This window comes from Theobroma cacao, chromosome 2 (genome assembly GCF_000208745.1).
Source record: "Theobroma cacao cultivar B97-61/B2 chromosome 2, Criollo_cocoa_genome_V2, whole genome shotgun sequence".
NCBI lineage: Eukaryota > Viridiplantae > Streptophyta > Magnoliopsida > Malvales > Malvaceae > Theobroma > Theobroma cacao.
This window is the reverse complement of record NC_030851.1, coordinates 2,045,219-2,065,620: the sequence shown is the minus strand read 5'-3', so window position 1 is coordinate 2,065,620 and position 20,402 is coordinate 2,045,219. Positions and strand designations below refer to the sequence as shown.

Genomic DNA, 20,402 nt, shown 5'->3' with positions numbered 1-20,402 from the left:
ACCATTCATATTTCCTCCATAATTAGTTGTTGACCTTGTGTTCGAGGATTTACAGAAAAAATGGCACAGCCAAGAGTCTTTGAAATAATTGCTAAAAGCTGGTCCTTCAATGTTGAAAACTGGAACGGGAAGAAGTTTTTGCCTGATGATGTTCTTAGTAAGTGAGAACCATTTCCTTATACAAGTTCTTTTCAGAATTTAATTGAAAATATCATGTTAAAATGATAAACATTCGAGCATTTGCTTTAATTAATAGTGCATGATTTTTCTGTTTAAATAACAAATTCGAATTCATTTTTTTTAAAATTTGAAAAAATAATTTAACCATCAAATCGAAAATAAAACAAGAAGAAAGAGATTGATATAAACTTAGCAACCACTATCTGATCTGGTTTTTGCAGTTTTCAACTATGATCCAGCCATCCACAATGTGATATCAGTGAACCCAAGTCAGCTATGATACATGCACCCTTGGGTCTAATTTCAAAGCATATCAATCAGGGCATGATCAGATTGTGCTTGCGAAGGGATAGAGTTACTTCATAAGCAAGAACACTGGAGATTGCAACAACAAAATCAAGATTCAGGTCGCTGCATGGCCCCTGTACTCAGACTGATCTAATTAACTGTTCATGGCTCTGGGTTTCAGGAAGTGACTCGAGCAAAAATCATGTCGCTACCATTTCTTAGGAATAACCAAAGAGGGTTTTGGGCTTAAGGTCTATCAGAACCTGTCAAGAAAAAAAAATAATTCAAAAAAGTTTGAATTAATTAGGCAGAATAAAAATAAAAATTTATGGAAAAGGAAAGCATAAGATACTAATAGATAATGTATTTTTTTATTTTTAAGTGTCTAAATCGGAATTTTATTATTTGATAGGTACCGAAACCCTATAAATATTTAATTAAAATTTTTAATTATTATCAGATCCTATTTAAATATCTAAATACTGTTCATTAATACTCGAATTAAAATAAATTGAAAATAAATTTTTATGTATATCATTAATAAAAATTAAATTAATAAATTAAAGTTAATTCATAAAAAAGTAATTAAAATTTAAAATTATAATTAGAACAATTAATGAATTTTAATGAGTATTAAATTGATTATAAATACTTTATAAATAAATAATCTACATAAAATTAAAATTTAATATTAACAATTATTATTTATATTTTGTAACCGAAGACTACTAATAGAATCTTACTTGAACTTGTGAATGGTAGTAATTTTACTATCCATTGACTTCCTTAAGAAGGCAACATAATTAAGAAAATTAAACGTTTTTGGTTTTGAATTTTGTGTATATGAAGACTAGAAGTAGAAAAAAATGCCTAGTAAAATATACTACTTAATTGCCAAACTACTAATAAATAATTCAATTGTCAAAACCTTCCAAAAATCTTTCTAGGAGAAATTAAATAGCTATTTACTTACTCCAAATAAATTGGCAAATTAATTAAGTTTGAATTGATTTATATTCAAAATATATGTTCCAAAAATATATGGATTTGTTTATTACGAAATTATGAGCTCGTGAATTCATTTCCCACTCCTAATTTTCAGTGGTAATTCCATATTCTCATGCACAATATGGCTTAATTATTTTCCAGCCATGAATGCACCAAATCAATTGTAAATCCAGCATTCAATTACAATTTAAATATATATATATATATTTAACAAATTTCTTTAATTTCCATGAGGGCACAGCCTTTTCAGGCTATAAATATCACAAATTTTTGTAGGTTAAGGCGAATAGTTTTGCTGGAGAATCATTGGTCTGTCTTTGCTTTCTCCAAATATGAGAAACTCAATCAAAGGAAGTTCAGTGGTAGCCCTAGCAATGCTGTTTTCCATGCTGCTAATTCAGTGTGAGGCTGTTCATTCAAAGCCAAAAACCTATATGGTTGGGGACGAAGAGGGTTGGGACTTGGTCATCGACATGGAAAGCTGGACCAAAGGGAAAAACTTCCATGCTGGTGATATTCTAGGTATAAAATTAATGCTATATATCAACTATTATTATATATGCTATATATAATTTTTTTTTTATGTATTGAAATGTATATAGAAAATTAATCGATAATAATTTTTATGTTTAATTGGAATGCAGTTTTCAAATACGATTCCCAGCAGTTTGATGTGGTGATCGTAAATCAACAAGGGCATGACTCATGCACTGTTAATCCTGGAGCTACAACGTTTGATTCAGGGGATGATGCAATCCCTCTTGCCTTCGGAGCTAATTATTTCATTGATAGTGACCATGATGCCTGCGCTGCTGGAATGAAGATGGCCATCAACGCCACCGCACCACCCCCATCAATTTAGTTTTGATCTTTTCCCTTTTTTACAAAGCAATATGTGTTGAGTTTGCAGCTATTTTAAGTCTAAAATTTTGTAATTCTGCTTTATTTGCTTATGTAATTGCATCGATCATAATTAGCATTCGAGTATTTGATTCATTGGTTGATGTATAATTTCAATAGAGTTCGAATCCCTCTTCCCTTAATTCAAAAATAAAAAAAAAATATCTATCATAACTAGATGATTTTTTTTCTCCTTTTTATTCCCTCCTCTCTCTTTTGTTATGCCACAAAATAAAGAAAATATATGAAAGAAGTTTGGAAGAAAATACTACCAAGAACAAAAAATTAAAGGTTTAAGAGTAAAATTAATCTGAAGTTTTTATATTTTGTTTTTGAGTTTAGATTATTCAATTTGTACGAAAGAATTTAGCTTTTTATATATTCAATATTGGATTTGACCTAATTTTATAATAAGTTTTTTCTTTAATGAAGAGGCTAATTGAAAAACACTGAAAATAAATTTGTTTGCGAGTTTAGTTTTTTTCTTCTATAATTATTAAATTTAATATTAATTTATATTTCCTTACTATTATCTCATCTAAATAAAATAGAAAGTTTAATTCATCAAAGACCTCTTCTCTAAAAGAAAAAAAATTCATAAAATTTTTTATAATAGAGGTAAATAGGGTTTTAAAAAATGATTTAATTTCTAAAAACTTGAGAAATAATATTAATAGTGAAAAAATTGTGCAAATAAAAAAAATTAAAATAATGTTTCATTATATATATTTGGGCCCTATCCGTTGTTTCAAAATTTTGGGCTGTTTGGACCACTAAGTGGACTGACCAGCCCAATAAAAGCTTAAAAACTAATTTTTCTTTTTCTTGAAAAAATTGCAAAATATTCACTTAAAAAAATTCACAACATTATAAAATCAATTAGTTATTTTTATTATTTTATAACATGGCCTACTTTTTGTTTTTGGATACTAAAAAACATCACCTGCTTTATTATTAAATTTACTCCTAACAGCGGTTCTGTTCATTGCACAAAGTCAAAACTAATTTATTGAAAATTATATATTCCTTTCCTAATAAATTTGTTTAATTACCAATTTAGCAATTTATAGATAAATGATTACGTGTCTATAGGTTTTTGTTGAAAACTAAAATATTTTTATCTAAATATTTGATATAGAAAATTTGTCATTTTTGTAAAGAATCCAGAATGACAGATTGATGTATTCTCATTTTCCAAATAAAAATATGGAAATAACCAACTTTCCAAGAAACCAAGCTACCAAGTTCATTGTTTGTCAAGTCTCTGGTCTCTATAAAATGCAATACCTTGTTTTCAAGTTTGCTAAGTTTTACCAACAATAACAAGTCTGAATACTGCTATCTCACAAAAAAAATCTCGTGCAAGAAAATGAAGATGGCAATCATAGGCAGCTCAATCCTAGCCCCAGCAATCTTATTTTTGATGCTTCAGTACGAGGCCATTCATTCAGCGCCAACCACCTATTTGGTTGGAGACGAGGAAGGTTGGGATCTATCAATTAGCCTGGAAGGCTGGCCTAAAGGGAAGGATCTCCATGCCGGTGATATTTTAGGTATATACATCATTAATTATCTCACAATATTTGTTTCAATGTTTCTTGTTTATGTTCTGTGCTCTATCTTAAGATTCAAACGTCCTTTAAGTTTCCTTTTGGAAAAGGAATTGTTCATTGATGGCTTACGATTGTCTTTGGTTTATTGTAGAATTCATATATGATCGAGAAGACTTCAATGTGGTCGTGGTCAATCAAACAGGACATGACACATGCACAGTTAACGATGGAGCCACAGAGTTTAATTCAGGAGATGATAAAATTCCTTTGATCTTTGGAGCTAATTATTTTATATGCAGTAAAAAAGAAGGTGCTTGTGCTGTCGGAATGAAGATGGCCATCAACGCCACCGCACCACCACCACCATCAAAATAAATATTACATAGCTATTCATTCAAGAACTTATCTTGAATTTAGCTATTTAATAAAATTTTAATTTACATGTTGTTTATCGCTCGGACTTATCCGGAAAAAATGAATAAAAAAATGTTGCATGTTCTCTGTAAATAAATTTGTTTTCTCCTAAATTAGCTATTTAATTTTTTTTGCTTTTCTTCTATTTCCTTGCCTTACTTTTGTCTATTTGATTTCTCTTACTGATGTGAGATCTGTGACACAATGTTTTTCCATTTCCATAAAAAATTACAAACTATTCACTCAAAAATAATCACAACATTATAATATTAGTTAATTATTCTTGTTATGTTTATTGACATCACTTAGTTGTTGTTTTGTGATACTACAAAATATTACCTACTTATGTTATAAATTTATTTCTAATAATGGCCTCGTACATTGCACGAGATCAAAACCAATTTATAGATAAAACACATATAATGTTTTCCTAATAAATTTGTTTAATTACCATTTTAGCGTTTTATAGATAGATAATTAAGTATTCGTAGATTTTTATTGAAAACTTGAGTGTTCATACGTAAATATTTGATATTGAAAATTTATCAATTTTGCAAAAAATCGAAATTGACAGAATGATATATTCTCAGTTTTCACATGAAAATATGAAAATCATTAGAACATTTCATGGTTAATAAATAGTTAACAGAATCTTTCTTCTATCCAAGAACTACAACAAATCAAATATTATTAGAGAACCACTGATTTTCCACAAAAAGAGAGCTACCGGGTTTATTGTTTTTTCAATCTCCACCCTCTATAAAATGCATTAACTTGTTTTCAAGCTTGATCAGTTTCACCAACAACAAGAAATCTAAATATTGCTATTTTCACAAGAAAATCTCGTACAAGAAAATGAGAAAGGCAATCAGAGTTAGCTCAGTCCTAACCCCAGCAATGCTACTTTTTAATGCTTCAGTATGAGGTCACTCATTCAGCACCAACCACCTATACAGTTGGAGACGATATTGATTGGGTCCCAACAATCAACCTGGAAGCCTAGACCAAAGGGAAGAGTTTTCATGCCGACGATATTATAGGTATATACACCGTTAATTCCTTTTACCCAGATTACTTCTTGTTGGTGAGAAAATGGTGGTCCAGGATGATGGAAGAACTTAACGAGGAATTGGTTTATTTAAAACTGCAATATTTGAATCAAAACATCGATGATTAAGATGTTGGAACCTGATTTGATAGGAGACTGACCTTCTTTCTTGGGATTGGAAGGGAAAGGGTAAGCATGGCAGATGATTAAAGGTGTTGATGAGAGGGGTCACCTTTCGGCCTAAAGGGAACACAACAGGCCAGCAAGTTGGGTTTTCAATGTCCTCGTTCCTCAAACATTCTTTACTTTCTTTTGTTTTCCCCTTTTTCTTTCTGCTTCTCCTCCTTCCAACCCAATCATAAGCATTGAATTCCATGTTGTCTAGTAATCATATATGTTTGTGGTGCAAGGAGCTCTATACATGTAAAATCTATCCAGTGATTTTTGAAAATTCGTTCTGTTCAGCCTCCAATTAGTAATCGATAAATAATTTATTGAAAGAAAACCATTTTTTGTGTGAAATATTTGTTGAGAAATCTAACATTTTTTTATTATTTGAATACATTGTCGTAAATATTTTTTTTGTTATTTGAATTATAAAAATATCAATATTCATCAATTATACAAAATAAGGTTCAAAGGTCATCTCACAAGAAAGAAAGAACAATATTTTTCAAGTGAAATTGATATAAAAAAGAGAGGAAAGCAGATGAAAATGTCCTACATTTTTTCAATGTAAGATTTATATTACTCATTTAGTAAAAGTAAATTTTTATTAATAAAAGAAAAAGAAAAACCCTGTATTTTTAACTAAGAAAAATTGTTAAAAACAGTTTAAACTTTCATGATTTCTCCATTAAAATTTTTTCAATGGGGAACATGGAAATGCAAGTGCAGAAATAATGGGCGTTGTGTATAGAAAAAGACAGGAATTCCCAAACCTTCTACTGCTGTAATTTTTGATGTATGTGATGGTGCAACCTCCACTAACACATACTTTGAGCAAAAATGGAAGTCTAGGATACATACCATTTCCAAGCATAGTGCTTCTGGGAATCCAAAGCCTAACCAGAAAAAGACCAAAAGACAATGAGAGCCATTGACAGTGGAACAGGTGTTCACTGCAATCATGAAAGATGCTTTAAACGTGGGAAGTTACCATCTCTACCATCATTATATACAATGGAAAAAGGTTGATGGTGTATACAATGGAAAAAGGTTAACGTAAAGTCGAATTTTTACATGCAAATATGGCTGCTTTTTAAAACTCTTGTGGATGGTTGACTTGTAAATAAGCAAAAAGGCAGCTCAAGATATGGAGCAAATCGACAAAAGTTACATGTCAAAACTGGTAGAATTCGTGACAAACAGCTAGCTATCAGAACTTCTCACGGGTCAGAAAACTCCAACCTCTCTCCAATCCTACCAAAAATTGACCTGGAAAAGAAATTTGAGGGTTATAAAGGAAAAATATGCAATCTTGATAAGGATATTACATTAGTTTCCCACCTGAAAAAAGGAAAAAAAAAAAGCTAAAAGATAAAGAATAAAAATGGATATGCAGGATGCTGCATAGATGGCCAATGAGAACCCAAAGCAAAATAAAGATAGGCATGGCCTGCAAAACTGGGATTGAACAAAAAGCTCTAGAAAGTAGAAACTGTTTCTTTCAGAACAGTTATTCCAACATCAGCAAGCTAGAGTTCAAATCTTTAATGTCCTAAATTCAATTGCAGCAAGACAAGATAGAATATTACCTTGTTGGAATTGTAGCATTTCCAACATCCTCGGGGCTCTACCTGAAGCGCTTCAGAACTGTCATTTAAGGTTGCAGCAACTAGAAAAACTGAACAGAGAATTGAAAATAGAATCCTAGCCAGCTTTAGCAAACATCTAACAGAGAAGGGTACTTCATTAATATCTCATAGGGTTTCTCAGAGAGAAATTTACAGAGCCTGTTTGACATACTGGCCGCCTCCAAGATCTATGACTTTGAACTGGGGTATCATGCATGAAGCATTCATGGAGGTGGACAGAATGCCAAATTGGCTCTGCAACAAGGCCTCTGAGAACCCCTAGATAAGGCAGAAAGAGAGACAGAGAGAATTTAGTTTAGAATAGCTGGAACTTGAAGTAAAAGGCAGGTTTGTACTAAAAAGAAATGGAGGAGAAGAGTTGACTAATTTGGGAAATCGTTGGTCATTGGCCTTTGGAAATACTAACAACGGCTTTATATAGAAAGAGGGGGTGCATGAGCGTGCATGGTGTTGTACGACCTAATGGATACGGTGGGGTGTTCCCTTGTATTTGTTTTCTTAGTCAATATTCAACTGTAATGGCATGCAGCAAGGACCAAATCTCCCTGCTTTCGTGGTTGTACCTTGGAAAGAAAAATACCCTTGGTTTTGACAATGAAAACCCAACAGCCTTCAGGGTACAACCTTAACGAAGCAATAAAGTTTTGCAAAGTTTACTTTTGATTGCAGGGAATTAAGAGTTTCTTTGACTATGGGGTTTCATGCTTCTCTCGTTGGGCTTTCAGCATGCTTTTTGACTTGCTGAAAAAAGGGCAATGCAGGATGGGCTGTTTTTGTCTTCCACTCAGCCTGGAATCACTTTGTCAACTCAAATCTGAGTTCAAACTTTCAAATCTATGATTATGATTTTAGGATTACTCTCAATTATGTGTTTTGTTTGTAAATGATTAGTGTTTTCCTTAACCATGGTCCTTTCCAAGACACTGTTTGGGAGATTATTCCTTTCCCATTTTCCCTTTTGACAGGCCCTTTTTTTTCTGCAGATGACAAAGCTATCAATAAAGATAGACGCAAAATGATTGAGAATTTCGATGATTGATTATTATTTTTCTTAGCAAAGGCCCAGGCCCTGTCGGAGGTACAAATTTTCTGCCTTCCTGAATGCAATTGTGTGCTGTAGTGCATGCCATCATACAAGGAAATGCGTGTTAGAAAAGAAAGAGGTTTGGGACTCTTTTTAACTGCAACAAGCATGCAAAGTCAAACAGTCTATAAAGGGAAAGAAGAGTAAAAAATTCTACTGCAATGGAACAACCTGATAGGATCAAAGTTCAAAATAAGTACAATCAAATGTCCATGGAACAGGAATTTCATGAAAGCTTAAGATAAAAGGAAGTAGAGAACATGAGATCACCAAGAGGAAGAATGAATTTTGACATTAACTGACAAAGTAAATTTTACATTTTAAGATCTTTTTCTTTGTCACTTGCTGTGCCTATGATGTCTTACAATAGTTTAACAATTTTATACCATATGAATTAGGATACTAGTAGCTAATATAACTATATTTTTAGCCAAGCCATATCGATCCAAATAAAATTCAATTGCCCTCCTCGGCTGGTCGATGTGAGAAAAAAAACCTCGAGGGCTGAGAATAATCCTAAAATCCTATTCACACAAATGACCTGGCAAGTGTTTACTTTGCAGAACCATTCTCAACGACACCGTCATCAGTAACAATTTCCTCAACAGGGTTCTGCTCTCCCCACACAGCTGCATCTAGATATCCAAGCTCAAAGAGCCAATCAAGAATATTATCATCTGCTGGCTCCAGTGCCCAATTGAAAAGCTGAAGTAGTTGGCAAACAAAGCTTCAGCAACTTATACTCGGGAAAAGATTTATTCTACACTGCAGAGCTATGAAATTACCTCTCTTCCGGTGGCCCTAATTACCTCTCTTCCGGTGGCCCTATTCTCAGGATTGCAGTCTGGACTAATCCCAATTCCTTGCAATCCCAAACGACTGGCTGGAAAAGCACAAACGCGGACCTGCAAAGACCATATCAGCCATCATATCACCATCAGGAGTAAACTTGTGAACTCATTATAGCAGACTATGTAATTTCCCGCCATGGTACACTAATTTTCATGCCATGTGCAGTAGCTACTACAGATTCAACTGCAGCCCTTAATTGCAAAAGCTATTGAATATATCTCTGAACAATTCTTTAACCTAAGTAATCGTTAACTTGAATAAATAGTAGCACCCATCCACAGTAATGAGATTGGCCGATCAACTTTTCACTTTTCTCAAAGTTGAAAATCTTGTCAAAAGACTTTACTTCTAGCAGTTAATGCCAGTACCAAACATAGTACAAAAAGCAAGCATAACAACACTCTACAGTGGTATAAATGTCGGCCAGTCTAATCCACTAGGCCTTTACTATTCATGTGATGAAATGATCACAAGAAAACATAGCAGCAACGTTCAAGCTATTCTGTAAGACTCTTGTTCCCGCAAAACTTAAAACCATGATACAATTTATGGCAGATTAGGTATAAAGGCAATGCTGTTTTCAAGTCCCAAAATAATCATACAGAATGTAATATATGGATCTTAAAACAGATTTGACTGAGTCCTCATTCTGCATCTCCAGTATAAAAACATTTCAATAACTTTTAAAAATACAAATATTATTGTTGTAGTGATGGAAGTCAGGATATTAAAATGCCACTTAAAACCCTAGCAATTCCATTCAAAATCATTTAGGATGGGTTAATTATCCTGGTTTAGGACCAATATCAGGTTGCAAAGTTTCTCAAAAAGAATGTCAGGGAACAATTAGTTTCCCAGAATTTTCAGAGCCAGTTTCAATTTTAAATGATCTCAAGCAAATACCGTCTTAGCAGCAGATGTTGGGGGCATAAATAATGTCAAACCCCCATCAATGCACAGACGATTCCGAAACATTGTTGCTGGTCTAGGAGCAAGATACCTGCACAGACCTATTGTATTAGAATAACTTCATAGCAAGCATCTCAGTGCAGAACTGTACATTAACCATTTACCCTGGAATGAAGGAAGATGTAATGACTGCATTGATGAGATCTTCCTTGGAGTCAAATTGATCCACCAGTAAACCCCTAGGCCTCCAAAGAATCTGAGTTACGGCAACTGTCATAATAGTTGGGGTTATAAGAAATGTTAATTGTTCAAAGTGATGAGGATTAGCAAGTCAAAATCAGTAATTCATGTTATGCAAATAGATTTATAAAGAAACTTCATATGCTAAAAGGAGAAACTATCATGCCTTCAACCATATCTTGGCAACAAAGAATGACAGATTGCTGAATCTAGTGCCAAGACAACTGAAGTAATTGCAACACCCCTTCTTCACTGTACTCAAAATGTTTTTGTAGCCACTTCTGTGCTTTAAAATATGCAATCTAGACCTCAGCAAACATCTTCAACACCATAATTGACCAATACTTTGCATGTTACTTTCCGAATGCAGCCTATCTACTTTTTCCTTAATACCAATTTGATCCAAACGGCTATCCCAATGTTATGATGATCTGAATGAATAATTCGAATAAGTTTTGATTGTCAGATGTACTATTAAAGTATCATCTGAATCTAATTATAGATTTGAAAATTTTGAAAAGAGCCTATCATTGTGGGATGGAGTTTACTTTGCTATGTTGAACCATCAATGCACATCCAATTTCTAATTTTGTTTTAAAGAATCATCTGAATCTTAAGTATAATGTATTGATATTGATAACTAATTATAGATTTGAAATTTTTGAAAAGAGCCTATGATTTTGGGGTGGAGTTCAGTGTGCTAGTTTGAACCACCTGCCACAGCAAAAATCTAATAGTACCGAATAATATATTTGCCTATGATTTGTCCATTCTCCCCATGGCTAGCACTTCTCTAACCAGCTCATTGTGCATTCTCAAGTACAAGAGAAATACTCACCACGAACTCTCCCATTGGACCTAGTATGAACATCATGAGGCAGAAACTTGTCAAGAACATCTCGGAGAACAGCCTGTTGATTTTTAAAAAAGGACAAGTTAATTCAAACTTCGACTAATTAGAAGCTGATAAATAAACATGAAGACAATATTCCTGTTGCTACAAACTATGAGTTTTTAATGACTTATAAAGCCACTAAAATAACAGAGCTTGCCAAAATTAGATTAGGTTAGTTTAAGTTTTTGTGATGAATATCATGTAGGGTTAGGTTGCAACAGTACTAGCACATGTGTAATGTGCACAAACAGGCCAATAAGTGCATTAAGCCATATGTACAGTCATTGTGCTAGGCATACCCCAAGACGAAATGCAGTCCCTTTTAGCCGGCAATCATCAGCTAGGATTTTAGTAGCTTTTAGGGCCTCATGCATGCTAGCTCCAGAAGCGATCACTGCACATACTATGGCACCTGCAGATGAACCAGCCAATGGAGTAGTTTCCTGCATCAGAGGGGAAAGGGAAATATCAGGTATGGAAAACATCTCCAGTGTGATTCATGATGAAATATGCAGAGAGTCATACAAAGAGTTTGCCAGTGTTCCCAAGAACTCATAGAGTACTTGCCAAAAAACCCCTACTGCCAAAGCACTTTCTAAAGTGAAAGATATACTTAATAAGAACAGGTATCTCAAAGCTGTATCAGTGACATTACACCTCTCCCAAGATACATGAACACCCAAAAAACCCTTGATTATCTGCATAAACTCTATTGAAAACTAGAAGGTTGGATTTCATGCGGAATGCAATTTGACGCCTTCATTCCAAATTGCCTGTATCTTTTCATCTCAGTTTCCCCTTTGGAAGTTGGAACAGATATATTGTACCATGAACAGGGATGTTCATGATCACTGGAGTCGAGTAGGTCAGGTATAGCTCAATATCCAAACTGGACTACTAAACTCATTGACTTAAGAAAAGAATCAATGGTAAGAGAATGGTGATTCAATTAGATTCTCTGTTCTCTATTTGTACTTCCAATAAAGATTAGTTTTCTATTCTAAAATAGACACCGCATGTGTCCAAAGCCAACAGAATTCACCTGGTAATTTTATATTACTTGATTTAAATTAAACCTCAAGGAAGCCAAGATTCTTCAATCCAAATTTCTCTCAAAAGAAAGACACTTGTAAATGGACTTCCGTACCAATGAACATTGCATTAGAAACTTCAACATGCAAAATCAACAGAATTTAAACTCAACCCAAGAACAATCAAGCAAGAAAATTTCGTAAAATGAGAAAAAGAAAATGATGGAACCTTTATGTAACCCTTTTCAATGAGAAACTGAGCAACACCAAGATGATAAGGAAACAAAAGGCCAGCAGCAGAAAAGCTAAACCCAGGACTTGTAACCACTCTTCTTTCTTTCTCAGCTTCAATATCCTTAACTCTTTGTTCCCATATCACCTCTGGCTCTATCTCATCTTCCATCACTACCCCAATTCTCTCCTTATCATTGCTTTCACTACTTCCAAGCTCATTCCCATTTATTCTCTTTCTGGGTCTGTCAAAAACTGGGATACTTGTCCCTGAATTTTCATAAAAGCTTTTCTCAGAACTGCTTTTTATTAACCTTGATGCTATTCCCAAAAAAAGCTCCCCTGTTGCCACGGCAAGAGACTTCTTTTCTGAAGAAGAAGAAGAAGGTCTTTCTTGTGAAGGAGGAGTTGTGATGTTATTGTTGTTCTTAGAGGAGTTTGTGAAGAAAGCAAAAGTTTGGGGCCGTGGAGAAAGGGTGCACCCACGGGTGAACCGATGGTTTGTAGTCGAAGGAGAAGAAGAAGGGAAGGTGTGGTGGGAAAAGAAAAGAGAAGAAATAGAAGGAGCCATTAAAGCAGAACAACGAGGGAAACTAATGGCTCTGTTTGGTTGCTTGCCGAACCTCATTTTTAAAGCTTCTTCTTTGGAGGTTTCGACGTTTGATTAGTAACAGTAGTTCATTAATTAATTATTTGATTTTGGGTTTTGGCTGTTGTTGGGTTGTGACTGGGAAATTATATCAATGTTTGAGACGGTTTTTGCCAAATAAAATGGACAAACCACGGTGGTTAAGAGGTCATCTGATGTTTACGAGGATTGATTGTAATTTTATTTTTATCAAATAAGCATGATTAAAGATTGATTAATTATTATTAATTAAAAATTAATTTATTATTTTATATTCATCTGACATAAATGAAATAATTATTAATATCAATTAATAATTGCCTGTGAATTAAAAAAAAAAAAAACCAACTCAAGCCCACAATTCCTTCTTTCTCCATCTTTTACTTAAAAAAAAAAAATTCTCCCTCAATAGACTTGCAAATTACTGTTATATTAAATCATTAATTCCACTTTTTTTTCTGTTTTAGCTTTCCAATGAAAATTTTGGGGTGCTTAGTATCACGAAAAGATAGCATTAGAGATCGGGCAGAAAGGAAGGGTTTGATGATCGTTAATGTTCTTCATCTGCAGGGCTAAGCTGCTGAAAATTTTCCGAAATGCACTCCAAGCCTTGGAATTGAAACAGTAACTGCAAATTAGTCTCTTGTCTGAACTTGGATCTTTGTCCATTGCAAGCTTCACCAGCAATTCATGTATGGTCGAGTCACAAACTTTTCACGAGACAATGATAAGACCAACAACAATAATAAAATCGCAGTGGTTGCGTCATACAATTTTGCATGAATCATACGTTTATACATATATATATTTCAGTGAAAGTGATGGTCTGCAATGGTATTTGGAATCATTCATAGCCTGTTCAATCTGTTTAAATGTTACTCTGATTGCAGAACAACTTACATTATTGACTCAAGGATCAGGCAGTCCAGTTTATTCGAGTACAGATGGGAATTCCTTTGTCGCCAACCAACTCTTTGTATATGCTATTACATTATATCCACATGTCTCGGCCATTTTAGCCTTTTGTAGCAGCTAGAGAGGGACCCGGTAAAATGGATCCACCATTTTCAGTAGGAACAAGTTCCCTCTGTCACCTCGTGACATCCTACAGACATGGAAAAACATAACTAAACGTAGATCATTTGTTGGTTGTTGAAGCAGCTTGAGGATAACACTTGACAGTTGATGAAAATGATACCGACGTATTACTGTTAGCCTAATGGTTCACTCGCATTCAGAACCTTCTAGTTCGGACAATACATTGGCATTAAATGACATAAAGCATACTTAATATCTTGAAAGTACTTACCGTAACTCCTCATCCAAGTATGTGATTTCCAACTGACCACGTCCACTTCCATGGAATTTAACTGGTATCTGCAAAGTACCAGAGAACATGACCACACCAGAGAGCAAGGCAACAATTTACTATTGGCATATTAACTTTCTCATTGTTTTATCAGTTTGAGATCAGCTCCATTACTATCCAATCTCCCCTGTTAGCTCAATGGATATGACTAACCATTTGATGATAAAAGCTTGTTAATTCTAGAACTACATCAATGGAGAGTGTTTTAACATTTCTTTTGTTTCTTTCTTCCCATGATGGCAAGATTTCACACTCCCTTCCCGTATGCCAGAGCTGAAGTCAGAAGCTAACATGGTATTAGAGCTTTGGGTTCGATAGATCAAGATTTTCTCTTCTTCTAAAACAATTTATGAGCAATCAAAATTTGCTGGAACAAACTATAATATTCCTCAAAGGCCAAAACCAGAAAAGCCTTCTTTACAGTTTATTGAAACAACTGATGGATTTCTCACCCATTCACAACCAGCAGTAAAAATTTCTTGGTCACTAATCAAGAAACACACATATTGTTATTCTAGATTTATATATGGTTATGAAATGAAGAGGAAATTATCTTCATATATCATTGTTTTAGGCCTGATCAGAGGTAATTAAGCCTGCGAATATAACCGCATAGAAACTTGGAATGTTCAAGAACAGCAATATATGTATCACATACCAGACCAGCAATTCTGAAATAGTCGAATTTAACAGCCACCCTTCTTGCATTTAGAGGAACTAAATTAGCAGTGGCCTGCAACGAGATTGACATACCAAAATGAAACTTGATACTTGAGCATCAAACAGCATCTCAATTTACAAACATGTTTCAAGATTGACACTCAACAAATTCTGTAAAACAGACAAATTGTATTCGGTTTGTAATGCAATACATAGCAGTTTGTAGGAAAAATACAATCAGACATGTATTTAGACATCTAAATTGTACTTAAGATATTTCCTGCTGATAAATTGTTAACAGGTCCTGTAACTCAGTTGGTTTTACATTCAAATGATCAGGCAGTGTGTGATCTATTAGTTTTTCTCAAATTGCTAAAACAGACCACTCCTTTATAAGGAATTCCTCAACTTTTTTTGCCTTTTCAGTTCTTAGTTCGAATGGTAAGGTTACAAGTGATCACCCCATCACCATGACCAGTTGAATGGAATAGCAATCAGTAATCACCTGATTAAAGAATGGCGAGGTTTCCAAATTTTGAGCCCGAAGAGTATCCAGATTGATTGCCTGGAAGATTTTGCCATTGGGTCTTAAGAATTTTGGCCTCTGTCACAGAAACAAGATAGATATGAAACAAACAGATGGCAGAAAAATAAAATAAGAAACACAATTGGTGAATGGGAGCAAACAAACACGAAGAACAAGTTGAGAAAATTGACCAACTGAGGATGAACAAAACAATACCTTTGTCTGCAAAAGTGACTGAGATGTTGTGTATAAAAGCTCCCATTTCCCATTCAACAAGGTGGAATTGAGAGGCTCCTTGATCTCATTCACAGCCTCTAGTTTTCGTGCTATCTGATTGAAAACAGGAATCAGAATCAGAAGATATCCATATTAATGAAAATATAGACCGAACCAAGGCTCACAAAACCTGATCCACACGCTCTTGATCGTCGCGGGTAGCCTCAGCGCCACGGTCAAGAGGTGCTATTGCATCGAAAAGCTCATCTTTGAGGCTCCGAACGTCTTTTCCTTTAGAAAAGAATGAAGCTCTAGTCCTCCATTTGAGAGACAAAGCATTTTCCAAAGAAGAAAGATTGTTGCAAATGTTGGGTTTTGAAGAAGAGACAAGTGATTTGGATGAGAAGATAGAGAGCAAAGGAGAATAAGTGATAGGTTCATTTGAAGATTGCAGAGCTTTTGGCAGAGTAATAACTGTGAAAGCAGGAGAAGAAGTCAGGGCCATTCCTGATATACGTTTTTTTTTCTTCAAAGGTTCAAAGCTACTTAAAGTAAGTTTGTTTACTTAAGAGTCGATAAGGGTGAAATTAGGTGGCTCATTCTCATTTAAAGGAAGAGGCACGTGTATTGCATGTTCTTCACATCTTCTACAATACCTTTAAAAACGATGTCGTATCAGCTCTGAAATATAAAACTCAGTTTGAAATGAATAAATGAGAAGTGAATACATTAAATTTGGAATAGAGTAGGATAAATCGAGAGTAGGAACTTAGGGGCTACCACTACACTTAAAATTAATTGGTGATAAGAAAAGTGCATACCCTAATTTTATAGTGCATTCAGTGCACATAAGCACCCACGACATTCAATTGACTCGACCAACACCTTGAGCTTCCGTCACGAAACAATTGATGTCAATACTCTAGTCTAACACCGTGATCAAAAGAGGTTTTTTTTTATTGATTTTACATCTAAGGGTCAATTTGGTAACTGAAAAATAAATGGTTAGGAAAATATTTTATAAGAAAATTTGATATTTTTTATTGTTTAAGTAAATTGTCAAAAACATTTTCCGTTGGTTGTATCATTTCGTGAAAAATATTATCCACCCCATTCGTGGAGATTGTTGAGTGTTAAAATGATAAATATAAATTGATTACAAAACAATAGTACCATTTGGTTTTCACTAATTTCGAGTCAAAATTGAGGATGAAAATGAAAATTGATAAATAAATAATAATATTTTTTAGAGCATTTAACCACATATCTATGATAAAAGTAAACTCTAGTTTTCAACAAAATTTTCCATCTCATTATTTTTTTTACCATAACACCATAAAAGTATCAACATTTATCAATTGTGTAAAACATCAAAAACTTATATTTATAAATATGTATTTATTAAGTGACAATCATTAAAATATTTTTTATTAAAATTACTAATAAGATTTATTTAATTTATAAATAAAAATTTCAATTACATTGAATGATTTCATTAAAAATATTTTTTAATACTTTAATAGTATTGAATAATTTAAACATTAATATTTTTAGTTAAATTTTTTTAATTAAATATTAATATTTTAAATATTTTTTAAATTAAATATTAATATTCATCGAATTTATACTACTAGGTTTAATGTAAAAGTGTTTTTTCATATCTCCGAAAAATATCTTATGTCTCTAAAAGACGTAAGATATTTTACATAATCAACAAATATTTTGCTGTTGGTCCTTAAAATATTTTACATCTAAAACAAATTTTTATCTTCCACATAAATATAAATTATCTTTAAAAAAATATTTTACTATAAAACAAATAAATTTTAAATTTAATTTTATTACCTATCAGGCCAAAATCCAAAAAGTTTAGTGGCAACCCATCAAAGTACCAACTGGCCCAAGCCTAAGAAACAAAGAAGGAGAATCCCATGCCAGGTCCCGGAACAAGGAAGCCCATGCAGCAGGACAGAGCCAATGCACGTGTCAAGGAAAATGTTTTAAGTTCCACCGTTTCAAACTCTCCAACACTCTCTGAAGCTTCAGTAGACACCAATGGCCTTATCTCCAAACTTCCATTCAATTTTCGCCACCTCTCAATCCTCTTCAAACTCAGCATCTCCCAAGCTTCCCGCTTCTCACTCTTCACTTACTAACCTTCACTTCCCAAACAAAACCGTCAGAGGCAACAGCTACAACCTATCGAGGACATCAGCTTCTGATGAAAAGTGGAGGGCCAATGTCTCTTTCTTCCCTGCTTTCTTAAACAAAGGCAAGGATGCTAAGGCCCTCAAGGAAGAGCTTCTCGAGGCCATTGCACCACTTGACCGAGGAGCTGATGCCACCCTTGAAGACCAGCAGAGGGTTGATCAGGTTGGGTTTTGATTTTTTTGTTCTTGAATTCCAACCTTATCTTTATGTTTTCAATGGTTAGCTTTCATTCTGAATAGATTGCTCGCAAGCTTGAAGCAGTTAGTCCCACAAAGGAGCCTCTGAAATCGGATCTGTTAAATGGAAAATGGGTGCTTATTTACACCACTTCCAAATCTATTTTGCAGACTCAGGTGGAATATCATATGTTAAACTCGCTCTGCTTAATGTTTCTGTACTTTGAAAATTGTTTGAAAGCTGATGTTTTTACAGAGACCCAAATTCCTGAGATCAACTGCAAACTACCAAGCAATCAATACAGACACACTCAGAGCCCAAAATATGGAATCTTGGCCTTTCTTCAACCAGGTAAAATTTGAATGCTTTTTTAGTTTTTAGCCTATTGACTTGCCTTTACCTAGCTTGAGTGAAGCTCAAGCTCTGTGTTCTAAATTTTGTGATTAATTTCCATTTGTTGTCTCTTTTCCTTTTGGCTACTCATCTGTATACCTTTTCATATACTTGCTGGTGCATTGATTGGCATGCCTAGTGATTCCTGATTCTGGAGAAGGTTACGAGAATAAAATCAGTATATATTAACTTTCTTCTGTTATCTGATTGATCAAACTGTCAAATTGGCATATATGTTTTATAGGTTACAGCAGATCTAACACCCTTGAATGCAAGAAAGGTGGCTGTAAAGTTTGATTCTTTCAAGATTGGAGGTCTGGTAAGTTGAAATGTTGAATGAACTGATAGTTTGATATCGAAAATCTTCTTGCTCATTGATAGTATAGTATCAACCTTGCTTCTACTACTGCAGTTTGGGACTATATTTCTATCTGAAGTATGAATTCCTACACTGCAGTCCACTTTGGAGTTCTGTTGTCCATGATAAGATCGACTCTTGTGGGGTGGAACTTTGTTCTTACATGAAAAGCCTCAAAAGAATTCTGAAAAACCATAAATTTTGTATTTGGGCTATGGAAATAGTTCAGATTCAATTTTTCCTAAGTTTGCATTTCATAATTAGAAAGTCTACAGGACCTATTAAGAACCTCCTTTAGCAATGGAAAATAACTAGTTAACAAGCTGACCACAGGATTGTACACACAAATTTCGAGCCCTTCGTCCATTATGAAGGATAGAAAGGTTTTGATGGTTCTGCAGGTTTACAAGAGTTATCTGCATTCCTTATATTTTCTTGATGTGCAGATACCTATCAGGGCACCTGGAAGAGCTCGTGGTGAATTAGAGATTACATATTTGGATGAAGAACTGAGGTGAGAGCAAACATCCTGAGACTTAACCTTCACATGAAACTTGAAAGGTTAACATAAATTATACTAGCATCTGCTTTCTTTTTTCTCTTTTCATTAAAGAACCTTGATTGGGGTTGAATCAATCCTGAGCCAACATAAACCTGACAAGGCAATGAAGCTGATAAAATCTATCTGATACATCAAGGGTTGAATCAATCCTGAGCCAACATAAACCTGACAAGGCAATGAAGCTGATAAAATCTATCTGATACATAACTTCTGACAATACACTGCATATATGAAATCTTAAATCCTTCATGTTTGTAAGGTTTTTGGGAAGTTCTCCAACAATTGTTGGCAGAAATATTTATCGATTAACTCACTGGCAAGTGATAATTTCTTCTTGGTTTTTTCAACAGGATATCCAGAGGTGATAAAGGGAACTTGTTCATCTTGAAAATGGTTGATCCATCTTACCGCGTCCCTGTCTAAATTGAATGGTAGTAGCAGTGGCATTGGTCAGCCATTACCAGGGACGGACAGACTTCTTCAAGCTTTAGCTGATACATTTTTCTTATATTAATTTGGTTTTTTAGATGTTTGTATACAAAAATTTTCCTTGGTGATCAGGCAAGTTTTGTTTTTAGGCATTTGCTCGCTTGGGTCTTCTGTTTAAAAGTTATAGTGCAGGATAATTATCATCTGCCTTGTTGACAGTAATGACTTCTGCAAGTAAATTTATAACTTTGTATATGACATAAGGGATATGAATATGACACGGAGTTGACCATGTTTGAATTTAAAATAATTATCTATCGTGTTTTAAATGTGTCAAATTTATTTAATTAATAACATTATCATATATCTATATAACTTATAGCTCGTTTGCTACTCCTTTAGTCAATTTACCTAACATGTTTA

General features: G+C 34.0%; 5 protein-coding genes and 1 long non-coding RNA gene across 11 annotated transcripts; 3 read left to right on the top strand and 3 right to left on the bottom strand.

The window, feature by feature from the left end:
* On the bottom strand, positions 359-8,353 carry LOC108660969. 4 transcript variants are annotated; one of them, XR_001926796.1, is made up of 4 exons: positions 7,149-8,353; positions 6,634-6,828; positions 6,421-6,512; positions 359-731 (listed from the first exon to the last, which is right to left on the bottom strand). It is a non-coding gene; the product is annotated as an uncharacterized LOC108660969 (long non-coding RNA). The 4 variants fall into 4 exon arrangements; XR_001926798.1 differs by having other exon boundaries at positions 6,421-6,455; positions 7,149-8,351; XR_001926795.1 differs by lacking the exon at positions 359-731 and having other exon boundaries at positions 5,200-6,512; positions 7,149-8,349.
* On the top strand, positions 1,706-2,472 carry LOC18607355 (basic blue protein). Its single transcript, XM_007041471.2, has 2 exons — positions 1,706-1,998; positions 2,121-2,472. Exons 1-2 carry the CDS (start codon positions 1,809-1,811, stop codon positions 2,336-2,338), a joined length of 408 nt encoding a protein of 135 aa, XP_007041533.1. The 5' UTR covers positions 1,706-1,808; the 3' UTR covers positions 2,339-2,472.
* On the top strand, positions 3,670-4,416 carry LOC18607354 (basic blue protein). The gene is made up of 2 exons (XM_007041470.2): positions 3,670-3,929; positions 4,081-4,416. The coding sequence occupies exons 1-2, from the start codon at positions 3,746-3,748 to the stop codon at positions 4,302-4,304; spliced, it is 408 nt and encodes a 135-aa protein (XP_007041532.2). The 5' UTR covers positions 3,670-3,745; the 3' UTR covers positions 4,305-4,416.
* Positions 8,557-13,130, bottom strand: LOC18607353 (patatin-like phospholipase domain-containing protein 4). Of its 2 annotated transcripts, none has more exons than XM_018116237.1 (7): positions 12,449-13,130; positions 11,488-11,631; positions 11,132-11,204; positions 10,218-10,323; positions 10,048-10,144; positions 9,078-9,197; positions 8,557-8,997 (listed from the first exon to the last, which is right to left on the bottom strand). In XM_018116237.1, the coding sequence occupies exons 1-7, from the start codon at positions 13,076-13,078 to the stop codon at positions 8,845-8,847; spliced, it is 1,323 nt and encodes a 440-aa protein (XP_017971726.1). In that variant the 5' UTR covers positions 13,079-13,130; the 3' UTR covers positions 8,557-8,844. The 2 variants fall into 2 exon arrangements, with proteins under 2 accessions (XP_017971726.1, XP_017971727.1); XM_018116238.1 differs by having other exon boundaries at positions 9,102-9,197; positions 12,449-13,125.
* On the bottom strand, positions 13,809-16,405 carry LOC18607352 (probable plastid-lipid-associated protein 4, chloroplastic). The gene is made up of 6 exons (XM_018114638.1): positions 16,040-16,405; positions 15,850-15,963; positions 15,613-15,711; positions 15,106-15,180; positions 14,388-14,455; positions 13,809-14,183 (listed from the first exon to the last, which is right to left on the bottom strand). The coding sequence occupies exons 1-6, from the start codon at positions 16,352-16,354 to the stop codon at positions 14,111-14,113; spliced, it is 744 nt and encodes a 247-aa protein (XP_017970127.1). The 5' UTR covers positions 16,355-16,405; the 3' UTR covers positions 13,809-14,110.
* Positions 17,860-20,289, top strand: LOC18607351 (probable plastid-lipid-associated protein 4, chloroplastic). 2 transcript variants are annotated; one of them, XM_007041463.2, is made up of 6 exons: positions 17,860-18,222; positions 18,300-18,413; positions 18,493-18,588; positions 18,875-18,949; positions 19,435-19,502; positions 19,901-20,289. In XM_007041463.2, the coding sequence occupies exons 1-6, from the start codon at positions 17,905-17,907 to the stop codon at positions 19,971-19,973; spliced, it is 744 nt and encodes a 247-aa protein (XP_007041525.2). In that variant the 5' UTR covers positions 17,860-17,904; the 3' UTR covers positions 19,974-20,289. The 2 variants fall into 2 exon arrangements, with proteins under 2 accessions (XP_007041525.2, XP_017970064.1); XM_018114575.1 differs by having other exon boundaries at positions 19,435-19,549.

What these genes read in the sequence shown, in the direction of transcription:
- LOC18607354 (XM_007041470.2), top strand. Translation starts at nt 3,746, where the DNA reads ATGAAGATGGCAATCATAGGCAGCTCAATCCTAGCCCCAGCAATCTTA. An exon ending in CCATGCCGGTGATATTTTAG is followed by an intron (nt 3,930 to 4,080) that starts GTATATACATCA and finishes GGTTTATTGTAG; the next exon opens with AATTCATATATGATCGAGAA.
- LOC18607355 (XM_007041471.2), top strand. Translation starts at nt 1,809, where the DNA reads ATGAGAAACTCAATCAAAGGAAGTTCAGTGGTAGCCCTAGCAATGCTG. An exon ending in CCATGCTGGTGATATTCTAG is followed by an intron (nt 1,999 to 2,120) that starts GTATAAAATTAA and finishes ATTGGAATGCAG; the next exon opens with TTTTCAAATACGATTCCCAG.
- LOC18607353 (XM_018116237.1), bottom strand. Translation starts at nt 13,078, where the DNA reads ATGAGGTTCGGCAAGCAACCAAACAGAGCCATTAGTTTCCCTCGTTGT. An exon ending in GGACTGCATTTCGTCTTGGG is followed by an intron (nt 11,205 to 11,487) that starts GTATGCCTAGCA and finishes AAAAATCAACAG; the next exon opens with GCTGTTCTCCGAGATGTTCT. An exon ending in CAACATCTGCTGCTAAGACG is followed by an intron (nt 9,198 to 10,047) that starts GTATTTGCTTGA and finishes TGGTCTTTGCAG; the next exon opens with GTCCGCGTTTGTGCTTTTCC.
- LOC18607351 (XM_007041463.2), top strand. Translation starts at nt 17,905, where the DNA reads ATGGCCTTATCTCCAAACTTCCATTCAATTTTCGCCACCTCTCAATCC. An exon ending in ACCAGCAGAGGGTTGATCAG is followed by an intron (nt 18,223 to 18,299) that starts GTTGGGTTTTGA and finishes CATTCTGAATAG; the next exon opens with ATTGCTCGCAAGCTTGAAGC. An exon ending in TATTTGGATGAAGAACTGAG is followed by an intron (nt 19,503 to 19,900) that starts GTGAGAGCAAAC and finishes TTTTTTCAACAG; the next exon opens with GATATCCAGAGGTGATAAAG.
- LOC18607352 (XM_018114638.1), bottom strand. Translation starts at nt 16,354, where the DNA reads ATGGCCCTGACTTCTTCTCCTGCTTTCACAGTTATTACTCTGCCAAAA. An exon ending in ATCAAGAGCGTGTGGATCAG is followed by an intron (nt 15,964 to 16,039) that starts GTTTTGTGAGCC and finishes GTTTTCAATCAG; the next exon opens with ATAGCACGAAAACTAGAGGC. An exon ending in TACTTGGATGAGGAGTTACG is followed by an intron (nt 14,184 to 14,387) that starts GTAAGTACTTTC and finishes CCATGTCTGTAG; the next exon opens with GATGTCACGAGGTGACAGAG.